This window comes from Archocentrus centrarchus, chromosome 8, assembly GCF_007364275.1.
Source record: "Archocentrus centrarchus isolate MPI-CPG fArcCen1 chromosome 8, fArcCen1, whole genome shotgun sequence".
NCBI classification, from domain to species: Eukaryota; Metazoa; Chordata; class Actinopteri; order Cichliformes; family Cichlidae; genus Archocentrus; species Archocentrus centrarchus.
This window is the reverse complement of record NC_044353.1, coordinates 27,651,432-27,672,280: the sequence shown is the minus strand read 5'-3', so window position 1 is coordinate 27,672,280 and position 20,849 is coordinate 27,651,432. Positions and strand designations below refer to the sequence as shown.

General features: G+C 41.7%; 1 protein-coding gene across 1 annotated transcript; it reads left to right on the top strand.

The window, feature by feature from the left end:
• Positions 1-13,746: 13,746 nt before the first annotated feature.
• Positions 13,747-20,031, top strand: tmem98 (transmembrane protein 98). Its single transcript, XM_030735783.1, has 8 exons — positions 13,747-13,902; positions 14,643-14,735; positions 15,630-15,846; positions 17,211-17,342; positions 17,459-17,492; positions 17,710-17,825; positions 17,911-17,970; positions 18,364-20,031. Exons 3-8 carry the CDS (start codon positions 15,716-15,718, stop codon positions 18,563-18,565), a joined length of 675 nt encoding a protein of 224 aa, XP_030591643.1. The 5' UTR covers positions 13,747-13,902; positions 14,643-14,735; positions 15,630-15,715; the 3' UTR covers positions 18,566-20,031.
• Positions 20,032-20,849: the final 818 nt, after the last annotated feature.

Sequence of the window (20,849 nt, the reverse complement as noted above, 5' to 3'; positions counted from 1 at the left end):
GGGTGTCAGGAGTATGGGGTGTCTGACCCATTGTTACAGGCCATTCGGTCCCTGTACAATTGCAGTGAGAGCTTAGTCTGCATTGTCTGCAATAAGTCGGACTTTTTTCCAGTGGGTGCTGGAGTCTGTCAGGGCTGCCCTTTGTCACCAATTCTGTTCATATTTTTTATGAATTTTAATTTTTTGGTTATTATTACTTTCCTTGACACCAATAAGTATTGTATTTCTAGAATGGAGATCTCTTTTAAAAGCTTGGTGCCAGTTTTGGGTTAACTCTGCAATATGTTAATTCATCCATCTGTGCAAGTCCATCCACTCCAACTTTCTATATGAATAGATTCAAAGAAGCACTGGATCTATCAATTTACCTCCCACAAAGATAAAAGCCTTGGCTTTTTCATCTTCTCAATCTCCCTTTTGGGAGAAGTAAGAAATTGCTTAAAGATTAGGGACAGAATCTAAGGAGGAAGCAATTTTTCAGCTCTATGGTGCAGTGATAAGAAATCAAGAAAGGAGTAATCCCTTACATCAAATTTGATTCAACTTAATTAAATTAGAAATGTTGGGAGGAATACAAAAGAGCTAATATAATCAGAAAGGATAAGTGAACAGAGACATGCAGTTAGAAAGCAAAGTAAAATGAGAAAGAAGTTTTCTTAGTGGAGTATATTTATTTGTTACTTGTGTCAGTTTTCAGTCATTGTGTCCGACAAAAATCAAAAGAAAATCTCTGAAGAAGTGAAAATATGCAAAATGTATGCAGAACTCACTGAAATAACTGCCTAACTGAGGGAAACAACAGACAGATGTCATAATTAAAGAAAAGAAAAAAAAAAACGCACTTCTGCCTGCAAGCCAGAAATCTCATGTGAAGTCAGGAGGAACAAAGGACAGGGGTGATGCACATGATGGTTCAAAAAGCCAGAGGCTCCATATGACCAATTTCCAGGATGCCTTTGTCCTGTGATTTCTCTGCCTTCAATAAAAGAAATATTTGGAATATTCCAGGTCTGCAGCGTCTTGGTCTAGACGGATTTCAAAATTACATTTCAGCCTCTGCCTCTGGCTCACAGAAACTGCATTCCCCATGATAATGTTTATTAAGGGGAAAAAAAATCATATAAAGACCAGAGTCTGGTGCAGATCTAAAGAAACCTCCTCTGTCAAATGAACTGTTGTATGTAAGCTTCACAAACATGAATTTTCTGCAGGTTATTTCTAATCACTGCAGTCTCCATCTCCAATGAGAGAGCAGAGCATTACAATGGGACAGCATTAATGCCACACATCAGCAACAATATGAGGATATGCTAGTTTATGTCAATGAGCTAATTGACTACAGTGAGGGGGACTTAACAACAGGAAGACTTTTGCACATTGTGCATTTAAAGGAGACATATAATTAATATTGTCCTCAAATAGAATTTTGGGTTAATTTTCATCACTGAAAATGTAAAAAAGATTTAATGTTGCATTTGATTCGTGGAGTGCTATCCATCAGCTATTGTGTGGTGTTCATATTGGTGCACAGACCCAGCAGGGGGTTAACCTGGGCCTGGTGGGCCACTGGCGGAAACCCTGCAAAGTGCATAAAATCAGGACCTCCACTAAATAGAAAATGACCATAATTGATAGACCTGTGCTTTCACTACTGTGAGAAGATAAACTGTCTGTTTCCAAAAAGGCCCATTATTTTATTCCCTCACATTAAATCCTGCTCACAATGCCTTTACTGTCATTGCACAAACATACAACAAAAAACTGAATTCTTCTTTCTTAAAGCTTCTTTTAGTTCAGCCTAATAGTAAACAAGGTGGCTGTGACTGAGAAGCCAAGGACACAGCAGGCCCAGAAAGCAGCAGCATGGTATAATAAAAAAAAAAAAAAGCCTGTTTTACTCTAAAATCATCATCTACAAAATAAACATGCTGTAGTGCAAAAACTTGAATGTAATGAGGAGGTGACTTTCTTATAGATCTGACTTCATTATGAAAGCAGAGAAGTTGACACACGCAGCATCACACTGGCATTAGAACAGATGTAATTTATGGTGGAAATAAGCATTTACAATTTACTTTATTAGGTGCATCTGTTCAACAGCTGGGATAGAAAGCTGAATTAAGTGACTTTGAATGTGACGTGGTTGTTGGTGCCAGACGAGCTGGTCTGAGTATTTCAGAAACTGCTGATCTGTTGGGATTTTCCTCCACAACCGCCTCTGGTGTTTACACAGGATGGTCCAAAAAAAAAAAAAAAAATCCAGTTAGTAACAGCTGACTAATGTTTAAATGCCACAGTGCACCTGAGTATTGTTCTTGCCTGTGTCCATCGCTTTATGACCACAGTGCACCCATTTTCAACAGAATAACACGCCATGTCACAAAACTCAAATCATCTCAAACTAGTTTCCTGAACATGACAATGAGTTCACTGCACTCAAATGGCCTCCATAGTCACCAGATCTCAATCCAGTAGAGCACTGCTGAAATCTGGTGGAACACAGATTCACATCATGGATGTGAAGTCGACAACTATGCAACAACTGTGATGGTATCGTGTCAGTATGGACCAAAATCTCTGAGGAATGTTTCCAGCACCTCGCTGGCTCAATGCCATGAAGAATTAAGGCAGGTCTGAAGGCAGAATGGGATCCAACCCAGTACTCGTAAAATACAACAAAATTGAGGTGCTATGTACTTCTTTTTTTTTTTTTTTTTTTTTTCTTTCTTGTAACAGCCAGAGCTGACAGGCTGAAGAAGAGGAAAATAAAGAGAAGAAAAAGGGAGAGAGAAAGGGATCAAAAAAAAAAAGGGGGAAGAGCACAAGTCTATTAATCAGATACTTCATCACTTTAACATATAAAAAAAAATACTATCAATACTTGCAAAAATAAATTTGTGTGTGAAAAACAAAACTAACAAAGCATGTTACGCACACCAACAATTTTGTTGAGTTGTGATTGAGTGGGCGTTTGTGTCTGTGTCATGTTTGTGTCTGTGTCATGGAACGTACTTACCAATGAGGGCAAAACGCTGCAGCTCCACCCATCAGAAGCCAGAGGCAGGTATGGAAAGCCCCCAGAACCCCAGGCCACCAGCAGCCCACCAAGGGCCAGGAAGCCCCCCGGCCACTCAGTCCAAAGACAACCGCACACCTACCCCAGCAGACGGGAGAGGGTGGTCTCAGACGGAGCCCCCCCAGTCGAGGAGCGAGGGCTCCAGGGAACCCAAGGCGATGAGAAGCCAGCCCCCCCCCAGCGGCCAGCCCCCTGCACTGGCCGGCGGCAGGGCTCCCGGGCCCACGGCACCCAAGGACCGCCCGACCCTCCACAGAGCCCCCCCCCCACGCCGAAGAAGCCAACGCAGCCCCGCACCGCACCCCCAAGGGGGGCAGGCCAGTACCCACGCCAGAACACCCAGCCCCACCCAGGAACCCCGAGGCACCCCCATCCCAGGGGGGGAGGGGGGAGGAGGCAACCAGCAAGGAGCGGCCAGGAGGCAAGGCACAAGGCCCAGACCCAGGTCCAGCCATACATACAAACACACCCAGACACCCGTGTACACATTTATACACATTTATACATACTTACCCACACACAGATATGCCATACATACACATTCACTCACCCACCCATACTCACGGAGACGGTGACAAATACACAAAGACACACATTCATCCATAGCTACCCACCCTCTGAAGGCGGGGCAAGTGGAAACCACCCCAGGGCCAACAGCGACCCCAGGACGCCACCAGCCCGGTCCCCAAGGAACCACCCGACCCCTACCCCGGGCGAGACGCAGGAAATCGGGGTGTAAGATGACCCATCCACCCCTCCTCCTCCCCAACTTGTAGGTCTATGTGTTAATGTTTGTGAGTGAATGAGGTGTATAGGGTGCAGTTAAAATTGAGGGGACAGTTATGCCACAAGCGCCAACTGTTGGTCGTCAGCGCTTGCCCACACTGCCCCCCCAAAACCCTCCATGTCTAAAGTGCAAATAAAATTTGGAGACAGACAGTGACGAGGATCCGAGTGGGGCCACCTCAGCGGCCCATCTCATCAACCTCTGAGTAACATGCCTGCCCCAAAGGTCCTATGTGTATCAGGGTGTAAGTGTGTATGTGTTGTGAGTTATAATGACTAAAGTGCAATTAAAACGGAGAGGCAAGTGGGGGTGCAGCTCTCCACGTGGCCTCTCCATCCTACATCTGTGAGTGATGTGTATTCTGTGTGTGTGTGTGTGTGTTTGTGTATGGGGAGGGGGAGGGGGGGGGGGGCATATGACCAGGAAAAATCCTGGAAGAAGAGAGCCAGCTGGCCGCTGGCTCAATAGGCACCCCGACCTCCCACACCCCAGCACAGGGCAGGGGGAGGTGAGCCCGGGGCCGCGGTGACAGCATCCCGGAGCACTGCAGCACCCGAGGTTGGCGCCCTCGCCCCCACCGCAGAGGGCGGCCCGCTCCTCCTAGATGCCCATTCACTCAACAATAGACACAAACAGGCGACAGGACATACTGGCCTGGGCATGGAAATGCAGTGCCCAGTCCCCCCCAACCACCCCACCGCGGCCCCATCCCCCACCCCACCCCCCTGCAATGCAGGCACCCCAGGGCCCCAAAAGCGTAGACCGGACATCCCGACGTCAGGCCAACCCACCCCACCCGGCGGCGCGGCCGGGACAGCAGAGGCCCCCCCCGCGCCAGGGGGGGCCCACCGGGAGCCGGCGCGGCCCCAGTGCCGGGGCCCCAGACCCCAGCCCCCAAGCCATACAGGGAAGACCAGCCAACCGACCGAGGGCCGGCACCACCCCCCCAAGCACCCCGCCCACACCCCAGGACCGAAGGCAGCACCATCCAAGCCCCCACCACCATCAACCAGGACAGGCACACAGACATCACCAGAAGGTCGCCCCAGGACCCCAGCCCCAGGAGGCTACCAGCTACCCAGGCCCCCGGAGTCCCCCCCCCACCCCCCCACAAAGCACATCAGGAGCAGAGCCCGCAGCCCACCACCCCCACTAAGTAATGGAGCTGAGCAGTGGGAACCAAAGAGAGTCAAATTCCTCCAATTTGTTTTTAGAAGAAGCAGACATTCTCTCTAAACTAACATGATCTACTAATAAATTTCTGTACTGAGTAATACATAGTTTATTTTTTGTCTTCCAGTTCATGAGGATCATCTTCTTAGCGATGCACAAGGCAGTAAGAACTATGTGTGATATATTTAACTCCATAATTAATTCACTGACATCACCTAAGATGCATAGTCTGGGGGAAGTTGGGATATGACAGCTAAACGGTGCTATGTACTTCTGCAGGTGCCTCAAAAGAAAAAAAAAAAAAAAAAAAAAAAAAAAAAAAAGCCATTCACAGAAACAAAGTTATTCACACAGTGCAGAAAATATTAAATAATTATGAATATGAAGGAGTCGAAAGTTAAACAAGAAATGTCATAGTGAATTAAAATATGTTTTTTTTTTGTATGTGTTTGATATCTAAACAGTTTAACAAGTCCCACCTTTCTCACCCTGTATCAGTAACACCATCAGCTTTCCTGTTTCTTGCTAAAATGTGTGAAGCTGTGCCCAGATTTTTCCCCTTATTTGAGAGTAAGGAAGACACCATGCTTTTACTGACTGCTCTGCCCAAAAATTCAGTAATCGACCATACGTTGTTTTTTAATGTAGGATGATTCCACACTTTAGAAAACTGCTGTAACACATACCAACGGTTACAGTTTGATCAAATCATTTTTATACAGAGGTCATTCTCCGAGTGAATCCTGAACACAGCTGAGAGGATATTTTATTTTATCGTTTTAAAAATACATCCAAAAACTAATGTTTTTGGCTAAGTGGAATGTGACCTCTCTAATCAATAAAAAACAAAATATTACAAAAAAGGTATCAACCAATAGAAGCCTTCAAAGAAATTACCTTTTTCCCTGTTAAATATGCCAGGACTTTTCTCCTCAAGAGGCCCTCTTCTTAAAAATAATCTTTATTCTAGTGGCACTGTAGGCCACTACAGCAATGGCAATTCACATAACTCATGTGATGTATTTGAAATAATTATATTTATTATATATATATTTATTATATATATATATATATATATATATATATATATATATATATATAATCTACAAGTACTGGGATGCTGCAGTACTCTACATCATCCTATCATCTGCAGCAAAGGCAACAAAACATTTGCCGTTTTTCTCTGTTTGCCTGCCAAAAAAGGGATTTCTGCACAACTGAGGAGACTGGGATGAGCAAAATAAAGAAGCAGAGCCGTCTGGCTAAAAGCCTGCTTCATTTTGTGATTCTCAAGGACAATTCTATGTCCTATCCTCCACTGAATCCTGCACCCTTTATCTAAGCCCACCCTACCAAGCTCCATTGTGTTGTTCTCGGTTGCAGAGAGCTTCCTAAATCAGAAAGCCATGTAAGCCACTGGAGCAGCAGGGGCTTTAGATCCCTGGGGTAAAGCTGGGAACATTCAGAAAACTCTAGTTTTTCTTTGGGACTCTCTTTTTAAGTCCCTCGTCACAGAAAATTGTCTTTTTAAACACTTGGAAAGCCAAAGAATATTATGAGCAGCAAGGTTCTTGTAAAAAAGGGCCATTAAAGCCAAAGTATATCATAAGTGGTACCTGGAAGTGGAAATTTTCATTATATCCAGATGCTGTATTCACAGGCTGATCCATGAAAGTGATTTGGTCCTACCCAGCCATAGTTTACATCATGAGCTCAAACATTCATAGATGACAGACTCCTTGATGACCAATGAACTCTGATCTGAAGATGGAATCCCTTCTTTTATGTAACATAGACCCAAAATATCAGGGATGCAACATATTGAGTATATTATGAAAGTAACTATAGTGGGATCCATTGTAACCTGGTTCTTATACAGCGCCTTTCTATTCAAGTTGAGTTCTCAAAGCCCTTCCTACTCACCCAGCGTTTTAATCTATACCTAAGCACTTTTCTACAACACAAACACACACACACACACACACACAGGATTATAAAGATGCATTTGGGGGCTGCTAGGGGTTCAGTATCTTGCATAACTTTGACATGCAGACTGGAAAAGACCATCTGACCCACAGCTACTGCCACAAGTGAGGGATTTAGAGGCTTGAATTAGTTGCAACAGCAACTATAAATAAAAAAAGATGGCGTCTCAAAACAGCCATTCACCAAAACACCAGCACAACACCTCACAATGGAACGGTTTATTTAAAGAGTTTCAGTCAGGTTTCAGAATTCATCACAGTATAGAAACAGCTTCACTGAAGGTTACAAATGATCTTTTCTGACAGTGGACTCATCTCTGTGCTTGTCCTGCTAGACTTCAGTGCAGCGTTCAATACTTTTAACCATAATATTTTATTACAGAGATTAGAACATGCCATAGGTATCAAAGGTACTCCACTGCAATGGTTAGAATCATGTCTAATAGACTCCAATTTGATCATGTAAATGGGGAGTTTTCCCCTCACACACTAAGTTTAATTGTGGAGTTCCATCCATGAAGCCAGATCACACACACTAATTAGTTAAACTGCAGGAATGTCTTAACAACAAAGACCTGGTTAATCCATAATTTCCTGCTTGTAAATTCAGATAAAACTGAAGTTATTGTATTCGGCCCCACAAATCTGAGAAACATGCCAAACCAGATACTCTGGATGGCATTACCTTGGCCTCCAGTAACACTGTGAGAAATCTTGGCGTCATTTTTGACCAGGACGTGTCCTTCAATATGTACGACTGCTTTCTTGCGTTTGTGCAGTTTCTCTAAAATTAGAAACACTTTGTCTCAGAGTGATGCTGAAAAGATAATTCATGCAGTTATTACTTCTAGACTGGATTATTATAATTCTTTATCAGGTTGTCCTAAAACCACCCTGAAAAGCCTTCAGTTGATCTAAAATGCTGCAGCTAGAGTACTGACAGGGACTAGAAAGAGAGAGCATATTTCTCACATATTGGCTTTTCTTCACTGGCTCCCTGTTAAATCCAGAAGTGAATTTAAAACCCTTCTCCATATATACAAGGCCCCATCTTATCTTAAAGACCTCACAGTACCATATCACCCCATTAGAGCACTTTGCTCTCAGACTGCTGGTTTACTTGTGGTTGCTGGGGTATTTAGCTTTCAGGCCCCTCTTCTGTAGAACCAGGGGCTGGGGGGGTGCACTCACCTCTTTTTACTTTGTCTTTATACACCATTCTGCATGTAATCATTAGTTATTATTAATCTATGGCTCTCTTCCACAGTGTGCCCCTCCCTGAGCCCTGATAATTAAATGCCTTGAGGCAACTGTTGTTTTGATTTGGTACTATCTAAATAAAATTGAACTCAATTGGACGTTCAGCAAATTAATGACCAATCACAATACAGCTACATCGTTCAAAGTTCCCCTTATGCTGAGCAGGAGGAGTTATTAAGGTCCAAAAACTGTTCTACAAACTAAAACTGTCCCTACCTACCAACAGCTGACAGAACTATGAAGAAGATATCGCGGTCCAAAGCACCTTACAGAGACTGCTAGCTTATCAGATTTTGATAGTTTAGCATCTTTAACTGAGTCAACACACTGCACAACTGATCAGTAACAATACCTGCACATTCTGTAAAATACCATCTCAACCCAAAAAGAGAAAGAAAGAGAAAGAAAAAAATTAAGTAAAAAAAAGAGGGAAAAACAATCTTGTGAAAAAAATAAAAGGTTTTCTATTTAGAGTCTGACGTTTCCTCCAGCAATCAGAGACCAAAAATGGAGCTAAAAAAAAGAAAAATGAATATTAGACTCCCATTTATGAGCTTAACTGAATTGCAGATAAGTGCAGTATTGCTGTGTAACTGCTGGATGTGTAAACAGGCAGCTGTTTGCCAGTATGTTTGCAATCTCAACTTTTAAAAAGTGGTGCTTTGTCTCGGATGTGTTTCCAACTTGTTTCCACTGCCCCCAAGTGGCTACAAACATTCAGCCACTCAACTCTCACACAAGTACCTACCAGACATACCAGCTCCTCATTTTGGCCCCTGTTAGTAATTCACTAACTTGTCTAAATTGTTATGGCCACCACACAGAATTCATGACTACAGACTGAAATCAATAGACCATCTTGCTGAACTGAAAGCACCACAAATCTTGTAACTTGAAAAAAATAATGCAAATGCATTCAGCCCTCTTTGTGTTGATGATAGAAGTGGACTTGTTAAGGGGCTCTTTCTGCCAAAATTTTAGCACTGACACAATCACATCTACATCACTGCTCACCTCACATTGCACATGAATCACTCATACTGGATTATTAAGGCATGTATAATGATTCTTAATTCTGCTGCATACATTTGATGTATGGCAAATCTCAAGGTATAATGCACAAATTCATCTCATGTAACAAACCTGAAGTGAAACATTCTCAGACCACTTCAGGTCATGGCGATGGGGTTTGAAAAAAAAAATTCAAAATGGAATATATGTATAAAAATATCTGTTTATTTGGGCTTGCACTTACATTTTGGCCAACATGCTTTGGAGTAAAGCCTCTTTTGTTGCATTTGTGCCTCTCCTGCATTTCTGATACAGATGGTGCTGTCATGGTTTGCTCCCAGCTTCAGTGCTGATAAAACAGAGAAAACAAAACTTTTTAAAGAAATTCTGGGAAGCAATGCCACCCCCACAAAACACATAAGACAGGCATAGAGAATACTATAGGGGGTAGACTGGACAGTAATGTTTTCCATTATTTTGCTGGAGGACTTTGCTTGGAAATAAAGATGAAGAAAATGTTGCAAACACTCATTTTTCAGCCTGGGCTCCTTTGAAAACAAGGGCTCAACTCATTTGGGAAAAATATAAGGAAAAGAACTAAGATAAAAAAAATAATAATAAAGAGAGAGCAAAAGCTTAATTAAATCTAAAGGATGAAAACAAATTTTATGCATAGCCATTTATGAAAGCAAAGAATTTAATTTAAATCGATCGATTTTCTGCTTAAACAACCACACCTGCCAGGGAGGCTGATGGAAACATATTTGTACAGCCTGCTGCTCTTTCAGCAGCAGGCATCAAACACAAAGACTGTTGTCAACCAGTGATGGTGAAAAATGTTTCCCCACTGTTTCTGATTAGGAGACAGCAAGGAATAAATAAATCACCAGAGCACTGCTCTAGATCCAGAGCTTCACAAAGGCCACCCTCAGCCATCTATTAAAGAAAGACAGACCCCCTCCTCCCCGCATGTGAACATGTAATGCCACCGCACGGGGTCACAGGAGTCATGAAAGGCCACAGGAACTGTAAAAGAAAGCACCTCCTCAGGAGGTCAGTCACCTCAAGGTGGACAAGTGCCAGTTAACCTCAAGTTCCATTTATGTTCAGGGTTCAAGGACAATACCAGAAAGGCTAACGTGGTGTTTCATCATCGGCAGGAGGGGCACTGGATGTTGTAAGGAGATAATGAGAAATGAAACAGAGTTGCAAGAGAACTGTGCATCTTTTACAACCTGAAAGATTTTTGCTTTGCAACCACCTCACTGAAAAAACATGGCAGAGTTCCTTCAGGCTCATCTAGAATGGACTGACTGACTTGCAATATTAGTATTAGAAATTGCTGTTAATACATTTTGACAATACATTTACACATTTACATTTACACTTGTTCCCCTGACCATCATCTTATGACCTTCAAGTACTGCATAGGTAAGATGATGAAGGATGAGGGGGAGTAGTAAAGTGTCCTTTAAGACACATGCTGGAGTACTCTACTTCCACGAGAGAAAAGATAAGCAACTGCCCTGAGGCAGCTTTTTTGTGATGGTCGTGACTTTGAGATGAAAAATATTTTAGTGAAACTCAGAAAATCAATACTGCAGCTCTCAATCCAAAAATAAAAAAGATATATTGTAGCCAAAAGCCTGCCCAGTCCTCTCTTGCCAGTCAGCGAATCCATTCTTGTGCAGGGATAAACTTCAAAGATGCGACTACACCAGAACGCAGCGCACACACCTAATGATGAACGGCGACGGCCGAGAGGATCGCTCAAACGTGAGGCAGCTTTTGCGGGCTCTGCGCTGAGGTACCCTGCTTTAATGTTAGTTTCTGGATTCGGGATAATTATCTCCGTCGGTGGTATGGATCAGCTCCAGCAAAGTGGAACATAAAGTGGATGTCAGACATTAATATACGAGAAACAGCATCAGACTGTGGAGTAGCAGTGATGGATTAAATGACAAAAAAAAAAAAAAAAAAAGAGGATGCTACAACTTTGCACTTATGACACTTATGACTTATGCAGAGCAAGAAAAAAACCCTCCTTTAGGTTGTATTCTGTTATTTCTACTCGATGTTTGTTCTGCAAAAGTTGCAGGAAGATCGTATCATCATCAGGCTAATGGGAGATAATCAAAGTCCACTTGCATACCAACCAAACCACAATCATTTTTTCTCCTTCTTTTCAAAGGGCGGCATTTTTATTTCATACTCCAGAAATAAGAACATTTCTCTGAATATTCACTGTATTTAATATTAATCAGACACTTCATTTACCATTAGTAGCTGACAATTTATCAGGGAATTGTAAATTCCTGATGACTTTAAGGACATAACATCCATGATGTCTTAAAAGATTTAAATATCATTCCGACCAAAAGGATTGGGATCACAGATTTTCATCAGTTGATTGAGCTTCAGAGACGTGAGAATGATTAGCCAGCTGCTGCGTCTCTCGTGAATAATAAAAGGAAATTTGAACATTTGCACCATTTCATGAAAACAGAGTAAACTCTCTGCTGTTGAGGACCTTGTGATAAGGATAAAAGTGCCACAACTATTCAATATTCACAACTAGCTTCAATTAAATGTTTAAAAAGTAAAATAATCCATAGATTTCATGGTGATTTTGACAGTGAAATGTGTAACTGACCAAAAGCAGTCTCTTAGAGCAAACAAAAACAAAGGCACAATTTGACACATAATGGCAAAAAGCTTTTACAAAACTCCTCTGGTTACATTAATTATGGCTTTAGTCTGCTGTTTGTGCAACAGAGTCACACCGTGGCACATGTTTGCTTTTCCAGACTGGAATGAAACTATTGCTAATTAATGTTATTAGTTCCACCTGTGCTTCTCCGGCCATGAAAAAAAAACACAGAAAGGGTCTAAAACGCAGACACGGTGGTGAGAGAAGCTAGAGACTTATTTACAGAGCACATTTAAAACCCACAAAATGTTCACAAACGTAAGGATTGATCCTTTTTTCACCCAAGTAAAAGTCCACAGTGTATACATGTTCAAAGCACGGCAAAGGTTAAAACATTCATTACAGAGAACGGCCCATTTCGCAAAGTGTAAGCAGTGCAGGTAGACTGTGGGGTTTGTAATCAACACAGCCTGAACTCTCTGAGGAAGCTTTCTTGTAATTTCTTTAAGTAGTCTTCAGGAACAGTTCTCCAGGCTACTTGAAGGACATTCATTGGCTGCTTTAATTTCCCCATTCTCCATCAAGATGATCCCACACTGCTTCGGTAATGTGTCAATAGTGTTCCATTGTGGGGTTTTTTCACGTCTGCTTTTGCTGCATTGGAAGTGTGTTTGGGATCACTGTCCTGCTGAAAAGTGATGAGACTTCAGTGGACAGCAGATGGATCAGGTCCCGTGTCATGACATTCAGATACTGTTCATCTGTTGTAGATGTGAACTTCATTTGTCCTCCACTTTTCTAGTTCCCACAGTCTTTTAAGGACACACTGCACCAGGTTTTCAGGTAACCTCTTTGAGAATCAACTTGTCAGTGCAAAAATACAATTTTTATGCCTGTCAAACTGTGTTATCCTTGGCATTTTCTTTTTTGTAGATTCAGCTAAATAAATAGAAACAAATGTGTTTTTACCAACAGCATGCTGCTAAAAGAGTGCCTAAAGATGCACTTTAAAATGGGTTTGCTGCCAAGTTGTTTATCATGGGCTGACACATCCCTTGAGATTGAGATAGATGCCTTTTTATGCTTCAGTGATTTATAGGTCAGTGTTAAGTGGTTTAACAAATAAAACAAAGCTTTCCTCTTAAAATGGTCGGGTACAAGGACTGGACTGAAAATGAGTGTAAAAGCAGCCAAAGTCCAAAGAAAAATTTTGAAATACTTTTGGAAAACCTGGAGAACTATTGGTCAAGATCACTTTAAAACATACGAGACAGTCTGGCTCCTTGGAAGCAAAATATAGAGAAATGAGGATGGCTCAAGAGTTTTGTACAGTACAATAATTTATACCTTACTATTAACTTAATATACTAAATGTGGTGGAGTACAAATATTTTCCTGCCTTTTAGTGCACAATTTTTAAAGAAAACCACGCAACACACTTGGACGATAAGTATGCAAACAGTGCTTGAGTAAATGTACTTCATTACCTTCCGCTTGTGTACGCAGATAGTTTGCTAATTAAGCTGCAGCAACTTCAGCACAGGAGCTGACAGCCGTGGCCCTTTACCTTCGCACAGGTAATGAGCAGTGAGGGTACGCCACCCAGTGTTAACTATACAGACGCGTGTGCCATATTTGCTGTACCTGCTGCAGATTTTCCCAGCTTAACACCCCAGCAAGAGCGCGCTGCACGCGCACACAAGTTCAAATCTTCCGGGTGCGCGCGAGAGTAAAGTAACTCTGCCGGGCGCGCGCTGGGAAAAAGAAAAAAGTTTTGCTCGTCAGTCACTCACCGACAGCTCCTGCTCTGCTCTTTCAAGTGGCTGCTCATGGGCTGCTTTCCTGCGCGGTCACGCCCCAGGTCTGGAGATGTCGGTGCCGTCTCCGCGCTCCCGGTGGCGGACTGTAAACTGTTTTGTCTCCTCACAGGAATAGACTAAAAGGACAAAAAAATGTCCAGGTAAGTCACCGGGAAAAGAGAATTTGCCGGCTTCTTTTTCATCAAAAAGTGGTCTAGTTTTTAAATCGTGACCTTTGAAGTGTTAACTAAGTTTTCGCCGAATTTAGGTCAACTTAGAAAATCGATGTTTCTATTTTTGAAACACATCAGCGTGGAAAAACTTTACTGTTGTTTGTTTAACTGAGAGCGCGTGCAGGGGTGTGTTTTCATTGATCTGTTGCTCAAGAAAAAATTGATGAATATGAAAGGGGGACCCAAACCCTCAACTGTAGGGGTTGATATTTGGTTATATTGTTGCTCTAATGAAGTCCTTGTAATATGTATGTATCGGTTTAGATAACCTATATGTGTATTTATAATATTATCACCAGTTAGTTTTTAATTGGGTTGTTTTTAGTTTTGCTGCTCTTCTTTCTTCCTCTGAGGAAGCTGCAAACAATTGAACTGCAGAAGTTCTTCCCTCTCAGTTTTACTTAAGATGAAAAAAATGTTATTGACTTGTTATAGAGAACTATTTTGAGTACAGTTTTTGCTTGCAGGCATATTTATGGTTTTGCCTGACTTCTGAAATGTAATTAGTTACTATAGCTGTCAGGTATTTGCACTGAAGTTTCGTGAAATGCTGCGGTGCTGCTCTTATTAACACAGACTGTACTAAGGAATCTGGGAGTGACTCTGTGGAGATTTTCCTTACCCCAAAATACCTCAAATCAATCTTTTTACCTCTGTTTCTCTTTTAGCTCAAGGCTTTACTGATTTTCAGAAACCACTGGCCTGTGAAAAGACAAAGAGTCAGAAAAGCTCTCAGGCAGTAGAAAGCCCTGCATGACACGGTGAGTGTAACATGATTTAATCTGATTAAAGAATTACAGCATTCCATGCCTCACATAATCATCTGGTAAAATATGCAGGTTCACAATGTTGTAATGTTGAAAGTTCAGCAGCCCTACCCAGTAAAATGTGCCTGTAACATTTACAAAACTAAGTTGTTACTTTGTAACTGAACTTACCAAAAACAAGTCAATTGTACCGCACCTGGAGACCTGCATTATTATCTGGTGACAGCTGCTATACAGAGAGTTGGTACACATATTAGTGGCCAGGTATGGCAGGGAAAGTTAATGAGTGGCTAGACTGGGCAGAGAGCGTGTATACTGTATGATTTGTTAGGCTAAATGTCATTTAAATTAAATACCCCTTCAAGCAGGACTGAAAACAGACCGTAGAAGTCTGAATTTGGGAGTTTCTTTTATTTATTACTTAAACTTGTTTTTTATTCTTTTACTGTGGGCTTAGCAGCGTGTCTGTATACATACTGATGACACCATTAATCAGAGTGAGTCTTGACAGGATTTTCCCACGCAGTATTCTAAGCTGTTGACTTTGTGACTTGTTACTGAAGATGTTTACCCAGTGTTGGAATAAGACTCTGTACATTGAACAGTCTGTTCCCATTATGCTAAATACTGTATGAAGTGCAAAACAAAAGGGCAAGTGCACTTTGTGTGCTTAGATAAGGTTCTCTTTTCTGTGTGCATTGTGGGTAGTGCCACATTTAGAAAGACAAAACATTTATTGTATTCTCCTCTCTGGCAGGCCTAAATTGTAGCTCAACAAAAATGACATTTGTGAGAAAAATATCCAGAAGTGTTGTGAAGGTGATAATGTCTCTCTTCTGTGTTTTCACCCAATCACACTGAACCTACCAATTATTCTCTCCACAACAGATGAGCGCCCATCTGTAATCGAGCTTGGACGCTTTTCCCCCCTCGACGAGTTGCCGTCTACAGCCACTTTGGGAGCCAGAGTCGCCATGGAGACAGTGGTGATTGTGGCAATCGGGGTATTGGCCACCATTTTCCTGGCCTCCTTCATCGCCCTGGTGGTGGTGTGTAGACACCGCTACTGCCACCCGCACGACTTGCTACACCACTTCGACTCCAAGTCAGTGAATCAGCACAAAGCCTCTAAATCTATAAGACATGAGTTTCATCCAGTTTACTTCAGGGTCACAAAACTTCTACCTCAATTTAAGTTTTTTGAAGTTACAGAAATGTCTGTAATATTATTTGTACTGACTTTATACACTCAACTGGCATTTTTGTGTTATCCTGCTCGAAGCAGCCATCAGGAGATTGTACACGGTGGTCCTAAAGGGATGGGCATAGTCAGCAACAATACCCTGTCTGCCAGGCTGTGCCATTTAAACAATGCTCAGTTGGTACCAAGAGGCCCAAAATGTGCCAAGGAAATATCCCACATGCCATTACACCACCATCACCATCCTGAACTGTTTATACAAGGCAGGATGGATCCAGGCTTTCATTTTGCCTACGCCAAATTCTGACTCTACTATCTGAATGTTGCAGCAGAACTTGAGATTCATCAGACCAGGCAACATTTTCTTTCCCCAATCTGCTATTCTCCAGGTTTGGTGAGCCTATGCAAATTGTAGCCTCAGTTTCCTGTTCTTAGCTAACAGAATGGCACCCAGCGTGGTCTTCTGCTGCTGTAGCCCATCTGCTTCAAGGTTCAACATGTTTTGTAACATTTTGGTTGTAACGAGTGGTTATTTGAGTTTATTCCTATCACCTTAACGCAGTCTGGCCATTCTGCTCTGACCTCTGGCATCAACAAGGCATTTTCTCCCAGAGAACTGATGCTCACTGGGTATTTTCTCCTTGTTGGTCCATTCTTGGTGAACCCTAAAGATGGTTGTCCTCCCAGTAGATCAGCAATTTCTGAAATACTCAGATCAGCCTGTCTGGCACCAACAATCACGCCACATTCAAAGTAACTTAAATCACCTTTCTTCCCCATTCTGATGCACAGTTTGAACTTCAGCAGGTCACCTTGACCATGGTTACATCTTTAAATCCAATGACTTGCTGCCATGTAATTGGCTGATTAGATATTCCCACTAACAAGCAGTTGAACAAGTGTACCTAATTTAATGTCTGGTGAGTGGAAATAATAATAATTCAGGCTTGTAGAATATAATTTTGCCTGAATAACAAATTAATTTAATATGATTAAAATGCATAAATTGATTTAATTTTAATCACTGTAATAAGATTAAATATGATTAACAGCATGAGAAGACTTTCTTTGAAGTCACATGGTTTGTGTCTGTTCAACATTTAGTCATCGTTTGGTTTAAAAATAAATAACAGGGATCGTTTTGATCAATTGCAACACATATTAACAAATACTTGTTTTTGTTTTCTCAAATAATCCCCAATTTGCAGTTATCCTCGGCTATAATGAGTCTATATTCAGCTTCCTCTTCGTTGTGTGTCGTTTCACAGACCCACAGTGGATCTGATTGGAGCCATGGAGACCCAGAGCGAACCATCAGAGCTGGAGCTGGATGATGTGGTCATCACTAACCCTCATATTGAAGCCATCTTGGAGAATGAGGACTGGATAGAGGATGCCTCGTATGTCTTCTGGGTGACATTGTGGAATTACATAAGTTTAGAGTTTGTGTGCATCTGTTGTTTTTCTGTCAATGATGGCAAATAATTACTCGAGTTTTTTTTTCCCCCTCCAACAGTGGTTTGGTGTCCCACTGCATCTCTATCCTGAAGGTAATACTGCTTTAGCATTATTACCTTCTCAGTCAGTTTTGGTTTAGTTTCAGCAGTATAGCAAGGTGTTTAATAAGCATTAGCAAACACAAAAAAGTTAGATATTGAGATTTAATGACATTTACAGTAATTTTATTATACCACTGTTGCTGTACTTTATTTGCTAGATGTTATTAACTTGACTGACTGCTACTGTTACAATTACTTCCACCTACAGATCTGCCACACTTTGACTGAAAAGCTGGTTGCAATGACAATGGGCTCAGGGGCAAAGGTTAAAGCACCAGCCAGCTTGAGTGATATTATCACTGTGGCCAAGCGCATCAGCCCAAGGTAACATAATAGATACCACTCTTTATAACTATAATATTGCATTACCAACACAGACCAACCATCTTTCTCAATGCGCGTTTCACAGGGTGGATGACGTAGTCAGATCCATGTACCCTCCTCTGGATCCAATCCTGCTGGACGCCAGGTAATTGCATCTGTTTTCCCAGAGAGGCATGACCTTGATAGCCTAATGCAGCTTCACTGATTGATTAGGTGCCTGAAGATGCCATAAGGGAGTGACCACATGACTTATCTGTAATCGTTTTGGAGATATCAAAAGAGATTCTAGAAGTTGAGATGCAAATGCTCAAGTGTCACAGCAAATTGATATCACCAGGAAAACAGAACTCAACGATAGGTGTTTTTCATAACTTTCAGATCTTTCATGACTTAAATTGGATTCAAACTTAATGCAATCCTTCATGTGCTATTGAACTTTTATGCTTTGTCAGCCCAATGTACAGCTGTTGTTTTGGAAATATATAAATGCTTTCATCCTTCAGCAGCTAGTTGATCTGTTTGTTTCATTCATTCTCAGGGCCACTGCTCTCCTCCTTTCAGTCAGCCACCTGGTCCTGGTCACCCGCAACGCCTGTCACATGTCCGGCAGTATGGACTGGATCGATCAGTCGCTCCATGCGGCGGAAGATCACATGGTGGTTTTGCGTGAGGCGGCACTAGCTTCTGAACCAGAAAGATGCTTAGCTGGAGCTGATGCTCAGAGAGAGCAGGCCATCTAAGGCAAACCACAGTGGCACCCTACCCAGCTACCAAACTCATCCATTCCAAATAAAAAGGCGCCTTCAGTAAACAGGCTATGATCATAGATGCAGGGACAGTGATTTTCATAGTAACTTAACTACACCTACATAGTGATATCAATGTAGATCTGTCAGCATCACATACAGCCACTTTTATGTAACCCTACAGCAGATCTCTTGACAGCAGAAGGTCTTTGGAAATTTCTTCGAGTGTGCCATCACTGAACGGTGGGCCTAAATCCACTAAACAGCCCTGCACAGTCACATGGTGGCTTAGTCAGCTAATCCATTCTGAGGAAAATAACACCCATTAGCCAGTGAACCCAGAAGGGCTCAGTGGGTGAATGGAAGACTTCCCCCGAGATGGTTCCAATTTTGGAGGTCAGCTCGACATGTGGATGTTAAAGAAAAAAATCCCTCAGATACTCCTACGCTGTTAAAAATGACCCGTCTGTGAATTTTCTAAGATCAGGTGCAAAGGATTTAGACATTTGAACCACAGAATAAAAAAAAACAAACTTTTTCTAGTTGTCTGATGCTATTTTCACTCTAGTGTTTCTTCCTTTTGAACATTTTTAGCCACACCAGCAAACTGATTCATATGCTGCAATGTTGGACTTACAGTTATGCTCTTAGTAGATCGTTTGGCACAAAATTGTGAAAGTCATTCAGGATTCCTAGAAGAACCCCAAACAGTGTGGTAATCCTCTTGACTTCTTCTTTAGAGGTTTCTCAACAACTTGGATTGCCATGAAAGTTGGCACAAGCACAGGCCAGGAAGTCAAACTCAGTCAGCAGTCTGGTGCATCCTCTGATAACAGCTGATCTAAAGCCAGCCCACTTTGGCTCATGGCTCATCTCCCTTTTACATACACTGGCAAATCTGCATAGAACATTCTGTTTAAGATGCTTTGTCCTTGTTACAGTTGCTGCACTCCTGCAAGTCACTTAGCAACCCACCCCAGCTCCTCCTTTCATCCTATGTCAGACTTAATATTATGTCTGTTGTCATTTTGGACTGCTCTGTTCTGTGATTTCTGGGAGCACGTGTGGAGAATGGCAAAGAGCCACACTGTGAAATATAAATTACTTCACATAGAAAAAAATGTTTTAGTGGCCCTGCCAGAAATATATGACAATCAGTGTTTCATCTGGCAGGTCAAAACTGTAATCTGTGGGATATGTTGGTCTGTGACTGAATTCCTGCAAATGATGCGCCCATTAGTATCCACTGATTTTTAGTGCTCATTAGCAAAGGTTAGCATGCTATTTTGAGCATGTTAGCATTAGATTTTTTTCTTTGTTTGTTTGTGTATGGTTTTTAAATGTCAGAGATGGATAATGAACCAACATGAGAACAACATCTTAAAAACAAATAGCTAAAAATTGCTGTGAAATTCAGCTGTAGCGGCCATTTCTAGCTTCGTGTTACTCTATAAAAAAAACCCAAAAAAACCCCCAGAAATATTAAACACATTTACATCAGCATTTAAGTGGTACATGTGTTACATTGATTATTTTTCCTGTCAGAAATAGTGAGCTTCCACACTTCATTGGGGGATACAGTAGGTCTTTGTGTACTGCTGTGTTATGAGGATGTTTGGAACAGTGTGTTGATTGAGGTGAAACAGAATTAGTGTGTTGCTTTGAGCTAGCGGGACGTTATTGGAGCATGTCTACCTGTCCCTTCATGCATAGCTAATAGTGAATCCCCAAGGAGCCTTAATAAGGCATCGCTCCCAGCTACAATGAGCACATTGGCCACAGCTACAATACACATGGCACAAAGCTTTGTGCACACAAGGCTTCCAGACAAATGAACACATCAGCATGACACATGATTGTAAAGTACACGTCATAGCTTACAATGTCATAATTCCTTATGTTAAGATTCTTGTGACAATCGTTAAGTAAGGAAGGAAAACTTGCAGCTCTGGGGACATTTTGATGGAAAGATATCAATCAAGGAGGAAACATTTAGGAAGTGGTTAGCCTTTTTTTGTTTTGTCTGTTTACATCATTTATTAGCATGAATCTTTTTTGTAAGCACTCCTTTGTTTTTTTTTATTCTTTTCCCGTGTTTGTTACTGATGTCCTTATTTTACTCCCACATAGCCTTTTCTTTTTACCTTTCACTGATTTGTACAGATAGTAAAATGTCTTTTTTTTTTTTTTTGCTCTGAACCATTTGGTAGCTACAAAGAATGTCCAATAAAAAGTCCACACACATATACTAATTTGACATAAATAAAAGTGATCTTTT

Bases quoted from the DNA above. Each gene is read 5' to 3' on its own strand.
- tmem98 (XM_030735783.1), top strand. From the start codon at position 15,716: ATGGAGACAGTGGTGATTGTGGCAATCGGGGTATTGGCCACCATTTTC. The intron at 15,847-17,210 runs GTCAGTGAATCA...GTCGTTTCACAG, and splicing joins CTACACCACTTCGACTCCAA to ACCCACAGTGGATCTGATTG. The intron at 17,971-18,363 runs GTAATTGCATCT...ATTCATTCTCAG, and splicing joins CCAATCCTGCTGGACGCCAG to GGCCACTGCTCTCCTCCTTT.